The sequence below is a fragment of the Phaenicophaeus curvirostris genome, chromosome 2, assembly GCF_032191515.1.
Source record: "Phaenicophaeus curvirostris isolate KB17595 chromosome 2, BPBGC_Pcur_1.0, whole genome shotgun sequence".
Classification (NCBI taxonomy): Eukaryota; Metazoa; Chordata; class Aves; order Cuculiformes; family Cuculidae; genus Phaenicophaeus; species Phaenicophaeus curvirostris.
The window spans coordinates 88,601,778-88,618,109 of record NC_091393.1 but is presented as its reverse complement, the minus strand read 5'-3'; the positions used below and the strand labels follow the sequence as shown (position 1 = coordinate 88,618,109).

The window sequence follows — 16,332 nt, the reverse complement described above, 5'->3', positions numbered from 1 at the left end:
GCACAGAAGATGAGTTCGGTCCTAAAAACACAAGAGACTTCAGAAAGGAGAGTTTACTGATCGGCTTAACCCTTTAGGTGACAATTTCACAAGGACAAAAATATGTTGTCCGGCTTGCCAGAGCACGGTACACTGAGCAGTCACGTGAGAGCAATTAATATTTGTCCAGCATGCACTACACACCATCTCACTCAGGAGCTTATCAGCAGCCTTGCAAAGACAATCAGTCTTGTCTAGCTTGCTGAGTTTGAGTCAGAAGCTCCCTTTAAATCCCTCTTAACAGTTAGTAAGATGCCCAAGACTTGTAGATGTGCAAACAAGTCAATTTTATTGAGAACAATTGATTATAGCAACTCAATGACTAAATAAGGGTTAGGTGGTGACTGGGCCTAAGATACTGTTTGCAAAAATACATTGAAAGTCAAGCACCTGAGCACAGATCGGAGCGATATGCAAGTAAGAAATAGGTAGTTAAAGTCAAAGTAGAGAGAGATACTAGTAATTAGTTTGATGGAAAGATATACATAACACCACTGTCTTCCTCCAGATGACTTTCTAGTAGGGGAAGGCAAGATGAAGTCCTGCCTACCGGCTGATCCCAGAACTTTAGATAACATTTTCCCCTCACAACTTTCCCCTTTGTTTACATTTTTATAGCAATTTTCACCTTTGGGATGCAACCCTGCTGACTGGTTGAAAAGTTGTTCTCACTTTGCTTGCCAAACTTAACTGTGAATGCTGAGTAGGAGAGGCTGGGGGAATGGTTTGTCGAGGAGGAAGGTAGCCTTAAGTGTAGGGGTGTATTTTAGTATGATAGTGATATAACAATGATGTTATAATGAGCACAGGTCAACTGGAGGGCTGGATTGTCAGAGCAGCAGCTGCAATTAATCTTGGAAAATAACTGGGCATTTGAACCACAGCCCTTGCAAGGGAATCACAGTCCTTGCTGACAACAGGAATTGGCTATGCCTGTCCCCAGACATCCCATCCCCCACTTCACAGAGTGAGATACCCTTGCTGCCTTCTTTTCTGATGAACAGTGTGCTGTCCCCAGCTGTGCTGCATCTCCACAAACTTAGTTTTTAAAGCCTTGTACTCAGCCTGTTGGGGGGGTTGGTATTCAGTCCCATTTCTCCTCACATTTAGCTTTATTTCCACAAGCCTCTCCTCTACCCAGGGGAGTTTTGGAACTGGAACACCCCTGCACTGAAGGCCATGTCCACTCTACTCCCTTCACATGGCACATAAGACCAGTTCTGCTTTTGCTTTTTCCTTCATCCAGTTTCAAATTGAAAAAGGACAGAATTACAGAATTTAATGATGCAGATACATACCCACCTTTTAAGCTGCTAATATTCTCATCTAAGTCACTTAAGGAGCTCAAGGGCTCATACCTTTTATTGACTGATCTCACCCAATGCTGCAAGGTATTGGTTCTTAACACGGCAGCTTCAGAGCTGGATGTGGAATCACAAGTGGAAGGCAAAAACCCCTAACACTATAAAAAGTAGCCAGCAATGAAGTCTGGAAATAAATGCCGTGTGGATTCCTGTGTTCAGAGATCAAGCCAGCTCACTCCTGGCACACCTGATCTCAAACCTCCCCCTGTACGTTTCTGTGGCAATAATCTTCTGCAATGCTGGGAGTTTGGCATTTGCAAATAATTTGCAGGCAGATGGTTGTGGAAAGATCCCGAGACCAGTGGGAATCCTACAAAAATCAACAAGTCCAAACTTGGTAGGTTGTGGAAAGAACAGTAAAAAAAGGAATTTTCTCCAGCAGTTCTCCCTGAAAGTCATTTGCCCACTCCACCGATGGCAGCAGGGTCTCCACTCAGTGCTCATCCCCATGGTGGAACAAAGATGCAAAGACATTAAGAAGAGCAAAAACAGAAGTTCCTTTTATCTGTATCAGAGAATAGAGGCAACACATGAGAAAGTGGCACCAATGAAGCAGGAGCTAAGGTTTTGATGTATTTCTTTTCCCAAAATATTTGCGAGACACAAACTGAGACAAGATGTTCAGGAATCAAAGGTCAGCTGGCCATTCTCTAGACCAGTATTGCCAGGGCTCATAAAATCCAGAAAGGAAGAAAAAATCTGATTTATTACAGGCCACCAGTGCCTTTGGGAACAGCAGGCTACCAACTGCTTAAGGGCATAAATTGACACAGGAATCAAAGCCATGTAAATGAAAATGTTGTTGGCAACATTGAAGAATACTCAGCTCAACCCCCCCAACTATTTGCACATCACCTCTGTTTTGTTACAGGCACGACTTTGTAAGATGCTTGATGTAACTCAAACTCACTGTGAACTTCCAGCAGTCTTCAGATGAGGCAGCTCTGGACAATGGAACAGATTTTAAGCCCTGTATTTTACATAACTTCGGATGAGCATTTTGCCACACTAACATTTTCACTATCGTGGCCACACAACTTCACGTGAAAAAAATTTAAAAACCCAAATATCACCTCTCTTTCTGCCCCTCGCTGAAAAGTGTTATAGCCACTCTTTATGGCCCCAGGCCACGTTGAGAACTAAACCCAGGTGAAGCTTCACCTCCTACAACAAACTTGCACAGGTGCCAGTTAGAAGATCCATAATTGACCGCATGTATTTGATAGAGCACTAATGGCACAAACAAGTTATCCATTACCTTTCTTGGGACACATTCATTATAGTCTTCGCTAAAACTTCTTTGAAAGCTGACTTGGGGAGGGGGGCGTATAATTAGAAATATATTGGTTTAAGCCAGAAATCCATACTAGCAGACTTGCAGTGCACTAGAATGTTTCCAGGTACCAGCTCACCAGCAGAAGTCACTGCAGCAGGATCTTACCAATCTGGCCCATATCCTCCTGCCCTCTGGGTCTCCGTAGTGCAGTCTGCACCACAGGCTCTTACTTCAAATTCTAACATCTTCAGACTGGAGCCTGTGTGTTGTGGAAAGCACCTGCATAAAAACATGCTTCCAACTGGCTCCAACAATGAACTTCAAATAAAGAAAAAGAAAAAAAGCCCATACCAACTCAGACAGTTCTGATTGCTATCTCCATGCTAATCACAGCAGAGGAACACAATTCATGAGTCCATCTCAGTTTGCCAAGTTGCAAAGGCTTGTTCAAAATAGCAGCTGAAAGCAATCGTAGTCCTTCTCCATACCAATACTTCCCTGTCAGCTCAGCAGGCATGGGGAAGCCTTGGATTAGATTCTTCCCTCCAACAAACCTTTTGCAGAGACTACAAGAATTGCTGAGACCTCTCTCTCTTCAGGAGAATTTTTCCACATGCTGCTTTGCTCACAGAAGTCACTTTGAACTTGGCAAGTTTCTCCATCTTCCACAGTGCTTTTGGACTAACGTTACTGAGTGAGGAAAATCATTCTTTTTGATAGAACTAAGTCTCTTCACCCTAAAAAGCCAAAGCACACCCGTCACACACATACAAACACTGCAAAGAATTAACACAGAAAATAGTTTATTTTCTACTCCAAGGGATCTGAATAACAACATTTCAAACTCATCAGAAACAAGCTTTCAAGTAATACTGCAAGGGACACACAATAAAAGTACACATCCAGACCTCAAAAAGAGCTGGAGACTCCTGCAGACAAGATGTACTTCCTAAAAACACTGCTGAAGGTGAAAATCCAGTCACAGTTAATAGCAGCTCATTTGGGTTTGCAGTTCTGCAAATGAAGTCTCTGTCACAAAGAAACTCCTCCCAATACTGAGAGGTTTTGTCTAAGTAAGGATTTCAGGACTCTACCTCATTACAATATCTTACAGTAAAAATACTTGATGCATTATAAGGCATCTTCCACCTCTCCAAAAGAAGGAGAGAAAAGCAGAACCTTCCGATATCCAAAGAAAGTGAGCTGGACTAACAGATGGCACAGGCTTTGTTCCGATCAACAAGGCTCCACCAGATCACTGCCATGCTACTCTTGAAGCGTATCAGGATTCAAGTTCACTTTGACACAGTGCAAGAAAGCTACCGATTCCCAGCAGTACAGATCTTCCTGTATTTGTGTATGAAAGCATCCGTCTTTCCAAGACTAACTCCATAGACACCATCTGGCACCAGAGACCCAAACCGTGTCTGTCTGCTGCTGACGGAAGCTTCTTCAACACCGTTCACTGAGGAGGAAGCGTTCCCATCAACATTCAGGGCTTTTGCAATGGCAGCTTCCCTTGCGCCATCAGCAAAGACAATAGGAGAGTCACTTTTGGCATGCTTGGCAACGCCATCAATGCGCTTATGGAGATCTTGGCTCAGTAGCAATACAATAGTGCCTCCAACACGCAGTACTCTGGAAAAAAAAAAGGAAAAAAAATAGGTTAGGTGTTCATTCTGCCTGACATTCATTCATCTGTGCAGAACTCAACACTGCTGACGCTTCAGATGGCACTTGCATTCAACAAAACACTAGGCCTGTTAATGCTCATGGCTCAACTCGATAAACTACACTTCCAAATGGAGTTTAAATTCCCTATCTTTATAACTCTTTCTAAATGGGAGAACAAGGTCCTATCCTAACTCCCAAACATTTCTGGCCTCAGGAGTTCTTTCCACTGCATCAGCAGGGAAGGTAGATTCTGTTTTCCCCCTCTTGGTATTATTTCAAGGACTGAGGGGAGTATCAATTTCAAACACTGGTTTTCGGTTGCATAAGCCTCCACCACTCTGCAAAGGAACAGCTTCCCAGGGCAACAGAAGATTGGTAAGGCAATTCTGAAGCTGACCTTTCCATTTGGAAACTTTAAAAGGTCTGTTCTTTCTCTGTTCCACTGATCCTTAATGGTTTGCAAACTCAGGAAGCAGAGGAAAATTCATCACTGTGCGTAATCCATTTTTCACAGTACATGACCAGACGTGACACTTGGCTTTGAAAGAGAGGAGAAAATAGGACTATGCTTGCTCTGTTCACAGCAAGTGGATTGAACAGTCTTACTCGTGGGGCTCTCACAGTAACGGTCCCTTCCTCATTTCCACATTCCCAGGGAAATATTTTGCTTAGAGTGGCCCAGCAGAGCAAATAAGACCAGACTACAAGCAGAGTCAAAGGGAGGGCTGGTCACTGTAAGCTGACACAAGGTTGCCCTGCTGTTCTGTGGAGCTACCACACCTTCTTCACCACCTTCCCACTGCATTCCTGCATTGGGTGAGCAAAATGAACACTGCTGAAGACCAGTCCTACAGAAAGGACTGTCAGCCTTTCAGCCAAGAAAAGAAATAAAGAAGCACATGGTTTGAACTGCCTGATAGAAGCAGCCTGCTATTAGTTTGGCTGAACTCTGCTACAAAACAACAGGGTGAAAGATGAAAGGAGGCATCTAAAAGCAGACCAGGTGGCCAACTGGATATACACTAACAGAAAGGAAAATTGATACCACCATTTTCTGGTCTGACATCTTTCTTCCCAACAATATAGGCTAGTAAAAGCTTGATTGTCAACCCAAAAGGAAAGCCTATGATTTTATACAAGCTGACCTCAACGGAGACGCTTTATCCACCTGGCCGTGCGTTAAGTTCATCTAGGTCATCCTCTCCTCTTTCTCCTTTCTGCCTTAAGGGTATTTGTGAGTGTGACTCAAACATTTAACCATCGTGCCTTGGAAAGAATATTCGCGAATGTAGCCCACACAACAAGCTCATTCCTTGTCAGCTTGTGCTGCCGCCAGCATTTCCACAGCTTGCAAGACAAGCCACAACAGCCTTCAAGGGACAATTAAAGGACTCGGACTTTCACTGGCTGCACGGGATCCAACTAAAAAACTGGAGTGTGTTTGGAATAAAGAAAACCTGAAGCTGGCTGAACACTTAGGATCACAAACCATCATGACATTTACACCAAACACGTATACCATGTCAAGGGCCACACGTACCTCTCCATTTCCTGGAGAATATCTGGAAGGAGCTGAAAGACTTTTGTTATCTTGAACTTCTTCCCAAACGGAATATCCGCAATCACAGCATCAAAGCTTTCTGAAGGCAATGGCAATGCTGCAGAATAAAGGCAGGTCTTTAAATCGTCCTGTGTGGAAAACGAGCAGCAGCTATGCCCTCAAGCACCTTACAAAACTGCCTGCCAACGCTTTTGCGGGTTATGCACCCAGACTCATGGCTCCTTCTGTACCTTTCCTCACAAATGGCATCACAAAGCCACCAACCCAATGCAGACCGAGAAGAGACAAATGCATGAGTGTGTGGGTTAGCTCACAGACTCCTAGTTAGTGGGGATATGTTTGCCCCATAACAAGACTCTACAAACAAGGGACTGCATGGGTCCAAATCAGCTGCTGCTTCTCAACACAAGGGAATCTTTACAAGCAAAAACACAAAAGAAGAACTAAGCTTGCAAGCATTTTACACTAAGTACACGTATGAATGGCAACGAACCACATTTTAAATTCTTCTCTATCCCCGTTTTCTCCAATCAGAATCACCTAGGTTCTGTTGGAGCTTGAGTCATTGAAGTACCTTCCCAGAGTTTCTGCATCCTATAACAGTCCGTTGTTGTGACCATGAGGCAGCACTGCACCCTTGTGGTGATGAAGGTTGGCCATATACCAGGCTACGCCGGCCAGACAGGGCTTTGCCAGCTTGCCAAACAATGAGACTATGGATTCTCCATCTCTCAGGATGCTCAGAACTCGACTGGACAATGCCCTCAGCAACCTGACCCAGCTTTAGGGTTAGCCTCATTCCCAGCAGATGACAGGACTAAAGAGCTCCAGCAGTCCCTTCTCACCTAAATCCTGTCGTGATTCTATGCCAGCCTTTCCAGAACTGGCAGGAGATGTTTCTTGGACCATCCTTGGAGCAACACTTGCAGCACAACAATTTTAGAACAATTTTATCTACAAATGGAAGGACAAGTTACCTACAGTCCTTCAACACATGCAGAAATAACAGCATCTGATCAGTGACAAAGACACCAGTTACTTGTTCAGTATTAGAAAAGCCTGACATCAAAGTACTGTCCGTTACCCTAGAAGCTCAGCACAATCACAGCTTTTAAAGAAGAAATAAAGCTATATATGTTCTTACAAAAAACACATAATATTTCTTACAGTTCTGATAAGACATACATTGCAAGTTTGAAAAATATGAACGCTTCATCACCCGTGCACAGGGAAGAACACCCAGCTCTCGTCTGGTGTAAATTTCATAAATGACTAATTTAGATTCAGGCTTTGAGGTCCAGAGTAAGGTCATTAAATTATTATGTTCTCCCCTGATTAACTTATGAAGTGAGAGCATGAGCAGGAGAGAGTCTTCCAGGAGAAAGGCATCGTCATTTAAGATACTCGTACTGCAAAACATCAACGAATTAGCTGATCTTAATGCAATTACTTATCTGGTAAATTGAAGTTACAAACCACTTTTTGTCTGTCCTTGCTGTTTTCCCATAAGACAAAGAATTCTTATATAGTATGTACTCTCTGTGGCATTCAAAACTTTACCATTCAGACAGACAACTACTGCCCATGTCTGACAATTATTATTTTCATTGTCTTCTGCTGAGTATATTCTCACCAAAGTTCCTGGGAGCAGGAGGCAGGGAGGGGAAAGCAAAAAATTATCCATTCTCTAGAACTACAGTCACTACTTGGCTCTTTTATTAAGAGGTAGCTCTACTACACGTAACCTCAAGAGATCCTATGTTACCTGCGTAATCCTAAAACTACAAAATATTTCCAACATGTATCACTTGGAAAGCCTACAGCCATACCTTTCACAGAAGCTTTAAGCAACTCAATCTTATCCATCAAGCCTGCAGTCCTAAGATTCTCATCTGCACCTTCTAACTGTGAATCACTTAGATCAGCACCCCAGTAACACGCTTCCTGTTCAGAGAAAAAGAGAAAAGTCACTTGGACGGGAACCAGGTGTATTTATTTTAGAAAGGCTTCTCAGAACTGTCTTGTTGCACACCTCTCCCAAGATAAACCCCTTGCTGGGAGATCTACTACCATTCCACAGAGCAATACATAGACTCAGAGGACAGAGAACTGGGTGAAGTTTGAGCACTCTTGACTCCTTCCGTATTCTGCTCTGCTCAAGACACTTGTGACTTACAGAAACATTTAGGCTCTGTACTAACAGCAAGACCCCAGCTGGCTACAAACAGCCATGCTGCCTCTAATAGTGGAAACTGGCTGTACTGTCCCACTGACACCTCTGATCCCAGGATAAGTCGAGGCACTTTTAGAAGTCCATGCCTGTCTTGCACAAACCCTGTGCTTCCTGCGGAGCAATGTTTGTCCTAAAACACTCTCAACAACGGCACAGAAGGACCGGTTTGGTTCTAGCTTTTCAGTAACGCACTTTGGTATAATGGTTGCACACATTTTTTCCCGATGGAACTACAAGGTCCTGCCTGTTGCTACTGTGATACTCACAGGCCACTCTTTAGCAGCTTCCAGAAGTATCGTTCCTAGCCCACACATGGGATCCAGCACAAAGGCACCTGCCTGCAAAAATAAAGGGGTTATTGTATCTCAAGCAAGACAAACTCCTCTCCCAGGACAAAGTTTACTACTGACGTATGGATCACCTAGGTATTCCCACTGTGCAGTGTAAGTAAAAATAATTACTGGTTTTCCAGGCCCAACTGGCTTGCAAGAGAACATAGCAAAACACATTAGTAGTTTCACTAGAGACAATGCATCGATGTATGTAGCCCTGAGGTGATGTTTAGTGGAAAAGACTAAAAGTGGACTGCAGACAGATATTGGTACCAAATTAATCTGTGGAAAATATCACACTCGCTTCTATTTTCCCCTCGGAAGAGCAACCCAAACAAAATTTGAAGCCTGGACAGTGAAAAAAACTGTGAATCCTTTTCCTCATTCATGTCTTAGAGCATGGGACACTACAATCACCACACTTCTTCAAAGCTCCCTGCTCCTGCCCCCATAAGCAGCAACCCCTCCATCATTTGGGACTCTACAGCTTTGCCATGAACATTTGGCTTACCCTGATTTCAGCCAGAGATGCCATGGCCCATGCAACTGTTGACCGCAGCCCTGCTGTTTTGATATACTGTCTGTTTGCCAACGGAAGCCTGCAGGCAGCAAAAAATCAATGTTAGGCAACAGCACAACCACCCAGAAAAGCCCATGTAATATGAAAGAATAAATGACCTGGACAGATCTGCAGACAGACACAAACGACAGCTTGCTTTTATCCATAACTCATCACAAAGTCTGGCCTACAAGCGCAGATAAGCTCCACACAGAACACAAGACTAACACGACAGTCCAGTGAATATCAAACCAGAAGATAAACGCTCACAGTCAAATGCAAGACTATTTAGAAATTATGCCTGTTCTGATACTGACAAAACAAATCTGATGAGGAGGACGCCCACCTGAAAAGGGGAATCCCCACCACAGAGTGAATGTCATTAAGATGGACAAAGACCTGAAAGAGGGGAAAAAAATTACATTTGAAACTCTCCATCTGACACATCAATAGCTTTAACTCATTTAAACCAGACACAGAAGATGTTTCTACAAACTTCTTATCCTAGTTTTAAGAACAAAAATATACACTTTGGACAATTAGATTAATTGGAAGAAAGCACACTAAATTATCAGAATACCTCCTTGAAGAGAGCATCCCAGCGCTCAGCTATTCCCACACACACGCTTATTTTTTGGGGCATTTCAGATGGAGGCAAAACTGAGTAATCCTTACAGAAGTATAGGCAGCTGAAGAAAATGCCCTCCTGTCCTACAGAAAGCATCTTAAAAGACAAGTGAGCTCCCCAACAGATTTGGCATGACTGTAGTCCCTCCCCATGGAGCCCTAAGAGAGCCATGATGCTTTTGAAGTATCTCAGTGCTCAGCACTTAAATGGTTTCATAGCAAAAATCTGGACAAGAACAAAAGCCCCACTTCAGGCTCAACAAGGCCGTATTTGATGCACAGCCGATAAAAAACAGAGCTAGTAGATGAGCTCAGAGCTTTTAGAGATGGTTTCAGACCTCCCAGCACCGGTGCTGAGAGCAGCTTCCACAGGCCAAGCACAGAAATGAAGAAACAGCTTGCCAAGGGCAATGAAACCTTTCCAAGATCTCCACACAGCCTGCACCATGGAGGATGCCTAAAGCAGGCTACTTTGAGGGACGAGCCCTGGGAGGAGGCTCTTCCATCAATGGCATTCTCAAGTTCTTCAAGAACACAACCTCCCCGCTCACTCTCTTCCCCTGTAGAGGCTAAACTACCTGCTCAACAGCTCAGGGGACCTCTGCTTTCAACACAGAGTTCAGCACTTTGCAAGCAGGCCAGATCCTGAACCATCACCTGCATGGATCCTTCCCCTCAGAGGGGGGCCATGCTGGCCATTCCAGTATTTAAGTGCTCGGGAAGGCACTCACACAGTGTCTACTGAAAACTTTAGCTCAGTGCTACCCAATGATTTCTAAATTCAGCAGCAGAAAGACAGAGAGAGGCCACCATCCCATGTGCAAAGGGAGCAAAGAACAAAATGAAAGATATTGCGAGCAATTCTGGAAGAAGCAAGAAGCCATCTAGCAGACAAGCACTACTACCTCTAGATCAGGGTTCCGCAGATCAGCCCGCCACCCAAACTGCTTCATGAGCGCTATGCCAACGGCTCTTCCGATCTCCTGCAAGGGGGAAGAACAGACACGGGCAGTAAAACCAACAGATTTAAAAAAACTACCCATTTCAGCCTCAACTGCACAATCCTCAAGTACCTGCCAAAAGAACGGGCCTCTCTTTATCCCTATGAGATTAATTCCTACAAAGCCCCAAAAACGGACAACAGGACACAGGGAGTAGAGCAAACACACCAAAGGACAAAGGGATTATCGCTTAGCTGGAGTGTGAGAGGCTGAAGTTTAAGTCCCGCCCAAGCTACAATAAAAGCTGTCATCACTTTTGGAATTATAGAACATGCACTAAAAATATTTCTGATGGACATAAACTAGATCACCAGGAGGAAATCTCCAAACACGCAACTGCTACTCACAATTTTAATGCTTCTATGGCATCTAGAAAGCTCTCACTACCTTCAGAGTGCAAGAGTTGAAACATGACACAAATTTAAGCAAACATTCATGTTGGCAGGCTCACGCGTCCCACCTGCCCACGTTCCTAGCTTCAGCAAGAAAAAAAAAAAACAATCTAGTTAAACCACTGCTGTCTTCAAGTAAGAGAAATCTACATAAATTGAAACTACACAGAGCTTTGTTTATTTTTTTTCCCCTCACAGCAGAAAGTTATTACAGATGGGATCAGTGCTAGATGGAAAGGGCCCCTGGAAGTCCTCTACGCCACTACTCTCTCCCAGGGCCAAGATCCACTCCCTGTGACACCTCCCAGGCCTGCACTGCCCTCCTAGGGAACAAACACTCCCCAATACCCAGTCAGAGCCCACCGACCCGCAAGTTCTGGCCTGTGCCTTTCTTTTACACCCTCTGCCACAACTGAGAGCAGTTTGGCTCCACAGTCCTTGCAAGGGCCCTTTTAAGTAGCTGTAAGCTAGTATCAGATCACTTCTCAAGCTCCACAAGCCCAAGTACCTCAACTTATCCTCAATAAAAGGCACTGATTTGAAAAATACTCAGGGTAACAGAGCCCAGAAATTAACAGCAACCCTAGCATTTCTACTTATTTAAAACAAATGCAGATTAAGGGCTTGGTTGAGAAAATACAGAAAAACCTCCAGCAGTTTATTATTCTAAAACATACAACACAACTGAAATGACAAACGAAACTACACATCTCCCTTCCCCTTTGGTAAATTACTTTAAAACAGAGATACTTGAGCATACCTGCGAAGTAAGTATTTTGGCAATTGCTCCACTACAGCGACAAGAAACTCTGAAACTGAAGCCAAATTCCTCATTTGCAACAGCTTCCTCTTTGCTGCTTTTGGAAAGGTCTTCTAAGGAAGCCTGGCTTTCAGTCCCACAGTTCTGGTCGCTCTTTCTCTCAGGTACCATATAACTCTCTCCATCTTCTGCCTGACATTCCTCAGGCTCTCTCACTTGTTCTGCTTTCTGCCTTTTAGTTACAATATTTGTCTCTTCTTCTGATTTTCTCTTGAGAGGCAACCTGTTTTCTGGAAGCACATCTTTTTTCCCCTCGCACCCACGAAGGTTCCTCCAAGTAGAGATTACATCCAGCCAAGACTTTGGTTCCTCAGTGACAAGGCTTTTAATCTCATGCAGCATCTTCCCTGGAAGAAAAAGTAGTTTCAGCTTAAGTACTACAGTCTCAGAATTTGATTTTCCTACAGATTGAGAACAGCTGTTAACAGACGGTGTTCAAATTTTGTTTGTGTGTGAATCCAGGAACCACAGCAGCAGGCATCACTGCCATCACAGGCACAACCGAGCTCTCAGTACCCACACATGCCACCAGCAGAGACCAAGGCATCCCTCTGATTAGAAGCTCTGCAGAACCAGGATGAAATTGTGCAAGGATTGTATTCTGCAGAAGAATTCAGCAGCTCTAAAAAAACTGGACCATTCCCAGGGACAGAGGGCCAGCCAACCATGCCATCCTCCCCAGAAAGCACTTGGTCCAGGATTAGAGACGTGGGATACTTTCCAAGAATCAAAGACACACATTGATTCAGCTCAGAATCAAGTCCTCCATCCCTGGAGGTGTTCAAGGCCAGGCTGGATGGGGCCTTGGGCAGCCTGATCTAGTGGGATGTCCCTGCTCAGGGCATGGGGGTTGGAACTAGATGATCTTTAAGGTCCCTTCCAGCCCATATTGTTTTATGATTGTATGACTCCCACCGGGGTTCACGATTCCAAGTACACCCGAGAGAAGGAGCTGGTGCCAGCCTTACCTTTCTCCCTAGAAACGGGGAGCGGGGGCTGTTTGTGGAGCCGCAGGAACAGCCGCTCTCCAGACCGGAGCTCCCTCAGCTCAGCCAGCTTTGCCTCTGTGCTGAAGAAGACCTTTCCAGGGACGCTGACCACCTCCAGGGAAACACAAGCTCCGATCGTGGCAGGAAGACGTGCAGCTGGCCACCCCAAACAAACGCACATTTGGGGCGAGCAGCAGCCCCTCAACCCCGGGTCCTCCCCTGGCCCTTCTCCACCCTGGCCCCTCTGGGTCCAGGATTAGAGACAGGGGACACTTCCCAAGAATCAAAGACGCGCATCGATTAAGCTCAGACTAAAGTTCACCAGTTTGTTCTTTCTGAAAGGAAATATCTCTTCCCTATTCATCGAGCTGACTTCGGTCCTGCAAGGTCTGAAGCCTGAACTCACGCCTGGGGGTAGTTCTCCTGACCCAGCTGTGACGAGGGACGCACGAGGAATACAGAGGCCAATTCGCTGCAAAACCTCAAAACCGGTCAAGGCACAGGGGGCTGGGGGGAAGCTGCGTCTTTTCTCGGTTAGAACCACGGCTAAACTTGATCCTCAAAGCCGACGGCGACCTGTCATCTCCCAAATTCAACCCACCCAGCACGCTCGGGGCGAGCAGCCGCCCCTCCAGCGCGGGCCCCCCCTTCGCCCCAGCCGGTCCCCTCTCGCCTCCCTCGCTCCCTCTCGCCTCCCCCCGGCCCCTTCTGGCCCCGTCGCGGGGGAGGCAGCGCCGCCCCCGACCCCGCGGGGGCCGAGGGGACACGTCCCACCCCTGCGCCGGCCACCCGCCTCTCCTCCCTTCCCTCCCCTCCCCTTCTCCTCCCCGCCCGGCCCTCACCTCGGAGGCGCCGAGCCGCGCCCGCACCTCCCGCTCCAAGAAGGGCTCCAGCCCCCTGCCCGCCGTGCAAAAGAACCGCCCGCCGCCCGCCGCCATCGCAACGCGGGGCGGGGAGGGGGCGGGGCCCACGCGGGGCGGGAGGCGGGGCGGCGGCGCCTTCCCCTTCCTAGCGGGCGGTACCGCTCTGGGCCAGCTCCGTCCTCCCCATAACCTCCTTTCAGGTCCTTAGATGGAGCAATGAGGTCTCCCCTCAGCCTCCTGCAGGCTAAAAAACCCCAGCTCTCTCAGCCGCTCCTCATAAGGCCTGTTCTCCAGCCCCTTCACCAGCTTCGTTGCTCTTCTCTGGACTCGCTCCAGAGCCTCAACATCCTTCTTGTGGTGAGGGGCCCAGAACTGAACACAGGATTCAGGGTGCAGCCTCTCCAGTGTTGAGTACAAGAGCAGAATAACCTCCCTGGACCTGCTGGTCACACTGTTTCCGATACAAGCCAAGATGCCATTGGCCTTCTTGGCCACCTGGGCACACTGCTGGCTCATGTTCAGTTGCCATCAACCAACACCCCCAGGTGCTTCTCCTCGAGGCAGCTTTCTAGCTACCATGCCATGCCATGCCATGCCATAGCATAGTATAGCATACCACACCACACCATCCCATCCCATATCATAAGCACAACCTGCTTGTGCATCACACAACCTGCAAAATGCATCACAACACATGCCACGCAATGCCATGCCGTACCCCATGCCGTACCCCATGCCGTACCATGCACGCAGCACAAAATGCAATACCATTGCAGACCATACAGATGACAGAAATGCCTTAGCATACCATTCCTACCAACCACAGAAAACCAGCCATGCCACACAGTAGAAACCATAGCATCCAAAAGGTACCATACACACAATACAAAACACACCATACTGGCTTCAAAATCCATACCATACCATTGTAATTACCATACCATGCAAAATATTCTATCAAACCATACCATACAATAGACAACATACCATAGTAAACATTTCCATACATACCATATAAAACACCGCACTACACCGTACAAAGCACCAAACCCTAAATACCATACCATGCCCTACAATACAACACAAATTAAAATAAAATGCAAAATACAATACAGTACAGAACCCATTACAACCCAAATATATCACAAATACATTACAATACAACATACACCTGGGGCGGGGCAATCCCCAATTTCAGTACAGGATGCAGGATGATGTGATTGAGAACAGCCCTGTTGAGAAGGACTTCATGGTGCTTGTTTGATGAGAAGCGTGACATGAGCCAGCAATGTGCACTCACAGCCCAGAAGGCCAGCCGTATCCTGGGCTATATCAAAAGAAGCGTGGCCAGCAGGTACTTTCCAGTACGTGAAAGGGGCTACAAGAAAGCTGGGGAGAGACTGTTTACAAGGGCTTGTAGTGATAGGACTAGGGGCAATGCCTATAAACTATTTTGATAGGAATTGTTGGACTCGATGATCCGGTGGGTCTCTTCCAACCTGGTTGTTCTACGATTCTATGATTCTATGAAACTGGAAAGGGGCAGATTTAGAGCAGACATAAGGGAGAATTTCTTCACCATGAGAGTGGTGAGACACAGGAAGAGGTTGCCCAGGGAAGCTGTGGCTGCTCCGTCCCTGGAGGTGTTCAAGGCCGGGTTGGATGAGGCCTTGGGCAGCCTGGTCTGGTGAGAAGCGTCCCTGCCCATGGCAGCGGGGTTGGAACTAGGTGATCTTTAAGGTCCCTTCCAACACAAACGATTCTATGATTCTATGACACGTGAAATAAACCGTAGCAAAAAAGCCCTTTTTAAACTTTGGAAAACAGCTTTATGATTTGTTGGTTTTATTCTGTAAGATAATACCAAGGAGAATAAATGCCTGGAAAGTTGGTGTAAAATGCAATTTGCTAGAATGTATGTAGTTCTTTTGGAAATGCAACAAGCAAGAATCCTGTTTACCGCCTTATACAATGCCTTAGTTGGGAAATATTCTTCTTTTTTCAGAAGGAAAAAGTAGAATTAATAATTTATGACTTAGAGTGACGTACCTTAAAAAGAATGCAGTTAATGTTATAGCCCAACACCCAAAGCCCCTGAAAATCAGGAGAGGATTTAAGCAAAGCTGTCATTCAGCCTTTGGCTACTTTCAATATAACAAAGGAGATTAAAGAAAAGCGCACTCAACCCTCCATATCCTCTTTTATCTTTTATGTTGTGGTCTTTAGGAAGGCCTGTAAATTATTAAAGCATCTGTGCTATGTTGTAAGCAAACCTAGCATATTTGTGGCATTAAGTGCCACAGGTAAGATTAAGCCGTACCACTTCACTCCAGTTTAGGCTATCAATTCAGCTCTGTGATCCTGACTAGAAAAGAAAAGGTTATTAATCAGCTGGGAACTAGGTTCTTTCTCTAGAAGCACAACCTGGTGGCCGAAGGAAACAATAACTTGAACATCTGTGTGTGACAAATGCAAGTAGACAGTCTGGAGTTTGCTGCTGAGCGCCTTCTGAGAAGTGTACCAGTACCGTATGGATACCAGGTGGAGAGGTCCGATAAATGAGGCAACAAGGGGGAAATGGAGAAACGCAGAAGTGCAAGAT

At 45.8% G+C, this 16,332-nt stretch overlaps 1 protein-coding gene across 1 annotated transcript; it reads right to left on the bottom strand.

Moving 5' to 3' along the window:
* Positions 1-3,489: 3,489 nt before the first annotated feature.
* On the bottom strand, positions 3,490-13,827 carry LOC138718352 (THUMP domain-containing protein 2-like). Its single transcript, XM_069852797.1, has 10 exons — positions 13,710-13,827; positions 12,847-12,979; positions 11,819-12,225; positions 10,571-10,648; positions 9,385-9,437; positions 8,991-9,078; positions 8,414-8,485; positions 7,744-7,858; positions 5,894-6,011; positions 3,490-4,317 (listed from the first exon to the last, which is right to left on the bottom strand). Exons 1-10 carry the CDS (start codon positions 13,803-13,805, stop codon positions 3,999-4,001), a joined length of 1,479 nt encoding a protein of 492 aa, XP_069708898.1. The 5' UTR covers positions 13,806-13,827; the 3' UTR covers positions 3,490-3,998.
* Between the last annotated feature and the right edge of the window lie 2,505 nt (positions 13,828-16,332).